This window comes from Oncorhynchus clarkii, chromosome 28 (genome assembly GCF_045791955.1).
Source record: "Oncorhynchus clarkii lewisi isolate Uvic-CL-2024 chromosome 28, UVic_Ocla_1.0, whole genome shotgun sequence".
Classification (NCBI taxonomy): domain Eukaryota; kingdom Metazoa; phylum Chordata; class Actinopteri; order Salmoniformes; family Salmonidae; genus Oncorhynchus; species Oncorhynchus clarkii.
In genome coordinates this window covers 37,588,004-37,595,121 of record NC_092174.1, presented here as the reverse complement: position 1 = coordinate 37,595,121, position 7,118 = coordinate 37,588,004, and the positions used below count along the sequence as shown (strand labels likewise).

Here is a 7,118-nt window from a genome sequence, read left to right as displayed (position 1 = left end):
GGTGATCAATGTTTTTGAAGCTTGGTTATCCACTTTGGCTAGCTCTGATGTTTATTCTTTGTTGTTACTGCATTACATAACAAGTGGGTCTTGAACCTGCAACCTGAGGCCACAGGGCAAACAAACGCACCTTCTGTGCCATGATGGTCAAGACCTCATGGAAGATGCATATAGGTTTACATACAGGGATTACATACCAGTGGTAAAAAAAATATCAAGATGAACAGTTTGTCATTTTACTGTTCTTTTACTGTTTTCTCATAGAAAACCTAATGATTGAGAAATAATACACTATTCGTCCTCTCTTGCACCCAAGAACAACCTTAGGCAATCAAATGAGAATAATACCAACCAGATTTACATCGTATTTAAACCTTTTCAGAGGGCCATGTCCTTCAAGCATTTAATTGCATTTACCCGAATGTTGAATTTCCCACTGTGAATCTGCGATTACACCCACATGGAACATTTCCTAATCTGGGAGGTGAAGGCATGGGATTATCCATCCAACATCCTGTCCTGTCTGGGTTTGGAAGTGACACACACCTGACAAGTAATTATCTCATTGCAAGTGGCATAATTGGACGTTGATTACAGTTTATTTGATGATCATGTTCAATGGATGGTAGGGAATGTCGATCGTTATCGCAAGGGCTATGCGGGGTTTATGATGCAAGAGAAGAGACGCTTGGGGCGCCTCTATGAAAATACTGGGGTTTGATTGGTAGACAGACGAAGCGTTGCGCTTGACAACCGAAGGGGCTGGGTAGCAGGCGACTACCAGCAGCAGAAATCGATCCGAGAAGACAACAGACAGGGAGAGACAAACAACAAAAGAGACTGACGAACAAAACGAAGAAGAATCGCTCGGACAGCTACGATTTTCAACAACAGAAACAAATCTAAGGAGCGTGTCTTTTCAGCCCATGTATTTTTAGACCAAGGTGAGCTTTAAATCGCATTGAGGGCGTGTTTGTTAATGTGTGGGAAGCCTCGCCACCCATCCCGTCTGTGCTGCTAGCGGATGATGCATGTCTCTCGCTTGGCCTGGCTAGCCATTCTTCTGGTCATGGTCTGAATCTGTCATAGCGGGTTTCGGTGTGCGTTCCTGACAACAGTACTTAACATATGCTCATGTTAGGTAGTTAGTTAGTATTTCGGAGAAATGTGTGCTTTTCGTGTCGTTTATTTCATAACATCAGACAAGAACAGGTTGGGGTGAAGCAGCTAGCTAACTAACGTTACTTAGCTAATGTTAGTAGCTAGCTAGCTAATTGTATGTGTTGAACCCCACCCATAGCTGCAGTGCCTAGCTACATTGTTAGCTAGTTCTAGATTGTAAATATATGTTGATTTATTGGAACCCTATATAACGTTATAAGTTTTATAATTAACTAGTTAGCTAGTTCAACCTATTTTTAGGTGATGCGCTGCGCATAGTTTCCTTGCTGCTGCTGTAAGTGTCACCAGCATTGAATCTTTGCATGCAGTTTGGTTGTTCATTTTCTTTTCTGAATGTTTTGTTGATTGCCAGATATCTAACCTTGCTTTTTGTTGATTGCACCTATTCTTATACTAAATGTAAAAGCAGAATGTTGTAACATGTATCAGTATGTTTTGAGCAACCACTAGCTTGGACATGTTTGTTAATAACAATGCAGATTGCAGTGCAACACCAAGATTATGTCAATAGTCCTGCTATCTAAATCCTTACTCAGCATTCAGGCTGCGTTATCCCCTGTGCAACTGTAGCCTAAGCAGTAAATAAATTAAATCGGCGGCAATATAACTTGTTTGCACTTGTAGGGTTGATGGCAATTGTCATAATTTGTGGCTCAAGTCCTACTTATCATGACAGTAACCTAAATCAATGGTATTTCTCCTATTTTTATCCCCTGGTGAACCCTTGAACAAAAGTGAAATTAAATATGATAGGTTACAGTTCACGTCTGTTAGCCTTCCTGGCATGGGGTTTCCAAACTTGGTCAATTTTCCATTAATGCGATCCTAATCCATAATGTGTTACTGTTATTACTACATAATTAATAGCACAGCTGTGATTGGATTAACTCTCTGCTGCAGATTTTTTACTGACGCTGATTTGCTGTTAATCTGCTAATCACAGTGGTCAGATTTGGGGCTTGATTCCATTATGTTTAATTGAGGATTTCGTCATGTTGTTGACATTGAGCAGGCCTGGGTTTCCCTTAGCTTGTTTTCTGGGAGGAATGGAAATATATTAAACTAGACTTCTTGAAAGTCTATTCAAAAGTAAACAAGGTCAGTTGTAACAGTTGTTGGCCAAGTGAAAATATCAGGAGCAACAAAGACTGTTGAACACAGTGTGGCAATAAAGAGACATTGCGTTACATTAAGAATTGATTGTTTAGCAGACAGATACTAGGCTGCATTTCTATAATCAACATGAGAGCCTCCATTTATGGTGTGTTTACTTACCCTGAGTTTTGTTGTTGGTGTGTGTGTCAGCCTGTCGTCATCATGACAGCGGAGGAGATCATCAATGTGAAGGAGGTGGAGATCATCAAGGTGATCCTAGACTTCCTCAACTCCAGGAAGCTCCACATTAGCATGCTGGCCCTGGAGAAGGAGAGTGGAGTCATCAACGGACTCTACTCTGACGACATGCTCTTCCTCAGGTACACAAAGGCCTAGGTCGTATTCATAAGGCAGCAAACGGCAAAAAAAAACTAAAACAGAGAGAGACTACTTGGGCTATCCAATAAGGAATGTCCACTTTCGTTTTCTGTTGCAAAATGTTTTGTTATGTGTGCCCTAATGAATATGTCCCTGACATTACTGTTTGGGTCTCACTATGTGGATAGTGTTAGAAATACAAATGCTATGGGAGAGCCCCAAACCCTATCAGGACACCTCCATAAGCGATTGCTGCAAAATAACAGTTGACAGATTAATTAGAGTTAATTATAATTATTTGGAAGTGCCATTTTTCAGGCTCATATTAATAGGTCGCTGGTTGCTGAACTAAGTGCTGAAACACAATGTTCAGAAAGTGTATTATAAATTCCTTTGTTCATGCAATAATGATCCAGACCACCTCTATGCTAGACTGGATTGGAGTGCCCCTTTTAAATGTCAGCCAACAGTGTACTGTTACACCACTTTGGTATTCCACTCAGCTGAGTTTGTGAAATGACTGGAGTTGGACTCCCTTTCATACAGAGGACCCCACTGTTACCGGGTGACCATTCACTGCCTGTCTTATACCCTGTATGACACTGACCAATCAAGACAATCTGTTTCTGTAGGAGATGGCAAGCAGGGAAGTGAATTGGAGAATCCCTTGTTTACATGTTTGGTTGTTCTGTGGTTTTGTTTCTGTATTATGAAGTTTACTGAAATGATCTAGCTCGTGTGAATAGCCTCAGAGCACGTAACAGGGGCTGCATTAGCTGCCACTAACACAGAGTATTTAACACACGATTTATTGTCTCGCTTTTTTGTTGAATTGTTCATCTCTGTCCAGGCAACTGGTGCTAGATGGGCAGTGGGACGAGGTGCTTCAGTTTATTCAGCCGCTGGAGTGCATGGACAAGTTTGACAGGAAAAGGTGAGACTTCATTAATATGACACTAATTCTGTGGCCAGAAATGAATGTATTTAGTCTGACTGTACCTGACTATTTCTACACTTAGCAATGCTACATTATTGCCTTTTCAAACAACTACATGTTAGCAACCTGACACCCAGGCTTGACTGTACAGGCAGATGCTGGGTTTGAATAACTTTTCTGAGACATGTTCTTGGGCCATAATTTATTGTTGTCGTAGGTTCCGTTACATCGTCCTGAAGCAGAAGTTTCTAGAGGCCCTGTGTGTGAACAACGCCATGTCTGCTGAGGATGAGCCACAGCATGTGAGTCAACAGACAAAGAATAGCCCCTCTCTCTCAATTAATTTGAAAGGGGGCTTTATTGGCATGGAAAACGTGTTTACATTACGAGTGAAATAAACAAAAATGAGAAGACAAACTATTCGAATTTAACAGTAAATATTGCACTCAAAAAGGTTTAAAAAAATATTGACATTTCAAGTGTCATGTCAGCTATGTACAGGGTTTTACATCAGCTATGTACAGGGTTTTACATCAGCTATGTACAGGGTTTTACATCAGCTATGTACAGGGTTTTACATCAGCTATGTACAGGGGTTTAGCAATGTGCTGATGGCTGTAGTACGAATAGGGTCTCCGCCTCTCTCTCTCGCCCTCTTCCTTCCTTGCCGGACCTTGTTCTAGTTGTCTGTCTCTGGCATTACATATTCCATCTTCCTGTCTTTGTTTACCTGTCTCCTCTGTCTCCCTCTGAATGAGCAAACAAATTTGCCACAAATCACAAAACAGCCCTCCTCTCTTTCTCCATCTGTCACTGCCTCTTTTTTTTGTTCCTAGTAAACACACAATCTCTGAGCTTTCTCTACTCATTGTCTTATATTAGCTTAGTCACAGAGAATGCAGATCTGAAACCAGCTTGTGTCTCCTGACTGGATTAGTGTGGGCTCCTCCTGTGTTTGTGTACAAGGTTGCGTTCACACAGGCAGCCCCATTCTGATCTTTTGCCCAGCATGAGTTAGTGTGTGTGACACGTGTGTCTGATTTCAAAAGTCTCAATGTGTTTGTGTTCGGTCTAGATTTGTTTCTCCTGAAAATCTATTTTACACATTTATTCGAAGCAGTTCAAAGCAACGCTGGCATTTTTTTTCCTTGGACATGATAGCAATCTGGGCCCTTCTACCTTGGCAGTTATAATCTAGGCCTCAGAAACCGATAACAAGTAGCTACTCTTCTACAGGATCTACAGACATTCTGGGTTTGGATGTTCAAAACCCTTATGTTTCATCCCTCCCTTCTGTCTCTGAGGGAATGTTGAGTCTTGAGGGATGCCACATTGCCTCTAGAAATGAATAAATATGCATAAAAGGCCTTTTTTGTGTGTGTGAACACTCTACACTGCTACATGTGAGGGAAACAGTAGCCAGCTGCTACATGTGAGGGAAACATGAGTCAATATGAGGTGGCTCAAAGTCTAAACTCTCTCTTCTCTCTCAGTTGGAGTTCACCATGCAGGAGTCGGTGAAGTGTCTTCATGCCCTGGAGGAGTTCTGTCCATCTAAAGATGACTACAGCAAGCTATGTCTGCTCCTCACTCTGCCTCGTCTCACCAACCACGCTGAGTTCAAGGCATGACACGTTTTAGAGTTATGGCATCTGATCTTATGAATAATATCTGTTCATTTCAAATAATAATATTGCATATATATAATAATAATTTTATTCTAGCACTGTGATTGATGATAGTATTTACTTTGAAGAAGTGTGGGTAATGGTTTACTTAAAACAGATATCAAAGGGCAGTATTACATTGTTATAAGTATGTGTGAGCACTTATGATATAGCTATAGATTAATAATAAACATACAGTACCAGTCAAAAGTTTGGATACACCTGCTCATTCAAGGGTTTTTCTTTAATTTTGTACTATTTTCTACATTGTAGAATAATAGAAGACATCAAAACTATGAAATAACACATATGGAGTCTTGTAGTTACCCAAAAAGTGCTGAACAAATCAAAATATATTTTACATTCTTCAAAGTAGCCACCCTTTGACTTGATGACAGTTTTGCATACTCTTAGGATTCTCTCAACCAGCTTCATGAGGAATGCTTTTCCAACAGTCTTGAAGGAGTCTTGAAGGAGTTTCCACATGCTGAGTTTAAAATTTTAGTCCGTCCCCTTTCCCGGCTCGAACCAGGGACCCTCTGCACAACAACTGACACCCACGAAGCATCGTTACCCATCGCTCCACAAAAGCCGCGGCCCTTGCAGAGCAAGGGGAACCACTACTTCAAGGTCTCAAAGCGAGTGACGTCACCGATTGAAACACTATTAGCGCGCACCACCGCTTACATGAGCACTTGTTGGCTGCTTTTCCTTCACTCTGTGATCCAACTCATCCCAAACCATCTCAATTGGGTTGAGGTCGGGTGATTGTGGAGGCCAGGTCATCTGATGCAGCACTCCATCACTCTCCTTCTCGGTCAAAATGCTCTTTACACAGCCTGAAGGTGTGTTAGGTCATTGTCCTGTTAATTAACAAATGATAGTTCCACTAAGCGCAAACCAGATGGGATGGCGTATCGCTGCAGAATGCTGTGGTAGCCATGCTGGTTAAGTGTGCCTTGAATTCTAAATAAATCACAGACAGTGTCACCAGCAAAGCACCATCACACCACCTCCTCCATGCTTCATGATGTGAACCACACATGCGCAGATCATCCGTTCCCTTGTCTCCATGTCTTTGTGTCTCACAAAGACATGGAACCAAAAATCTCAAATTTGTACTCATCAGACCAAAATAAAGATTTCCACCGGTCTAATGTCCATAGCTCGTGTTTCTTGGCAGAAGCAAGTCTCTTCTTATTGGTGTCCTTTAGTAGTGGTTTCTTTGCAGCAATTTGACCATGAAGGCATGATTCACACAGTCTCCTTTGAACAGTTGATGTTGAGATGTGTCCTTTACTTGAACTCTGAAGCATTTATTTGTGCTGCAATCTGAGGTGCAGTTAACTCTAATGAACTTCCTTTCCTGTGGTGGTCCTCATGAGAGTCAGTTTCATCATAGCGCTTGATGGTTTTTGCGACTGCACTTGGGTGATTGACTGTCATTTCTCTTTGCTTATTTGAGCTGTTCTTGCCATAATCTGGACTTGGTCTTTTACCAAATAGGGCTATCTTCTGTATACCACCCCTACCTTGTCACAACACAACTGATTGGCTCAAATGCATTAATTTGTGGAATTTCTTTCCTTCTTAACAAGGCACATCTGTTAATTGAAATGCATTCCAGGTGACTACCTCATGATGGTTATTTCATTGTTTTGATGTCTTCATTATTATGCAATGTAGAAAATAGTAAAAATAAAGAAACCCTTGTATGAGTAGGGGTATCCAATCTTTTGACTGGTACTGTATGTTTATATTATTTATCCATAACTCAATAGCATGTTTTATTATTCATCTATAGCTAGATCTTATTTTTTCAAATGTCTCCAAATATATTATTATGAGACGACCCTGGT

General features: G+C 41.0%; 1 protein-coding gene across 1 annotated transcript in view; it reads left to right on the top strand.

Moving 5' to 3' along the window:
* The first annotated feature begins 757 nt into the window (after window positions 1-757).
* LOC139387589 (WD repeat-containing protein 47-like) overlaps window positions 758-7,118 on the top strand; it is a 29,216-nt gene continuing 22,855 nt past the window's right edge. Inside the window, exons 1-5 of the mRNA XM_071133936.1 lie at window positions 758-944; window positions 2,488-2,657; window positions 3,506-3,589; window positions 3,810-3,894; window positions 5,086-5,217. Coding sequence (XP_070990037.1) covers window positions 2,500-2,657; window positions 3,506-3,589; window positions 3,810-3,894; window positions 5,086-5,217 — 459 coding nt within the window. The 5' untranslated portion in view covers window positions 758-944; window positions 2,488-2,499. The remainder of the gene's footprint in view (window positions 945-2,487; window positions 2,658-3,505; window positions 3,590-3,809; window positions 3,895-5,085; window positions 5,218-7,118) is intronic.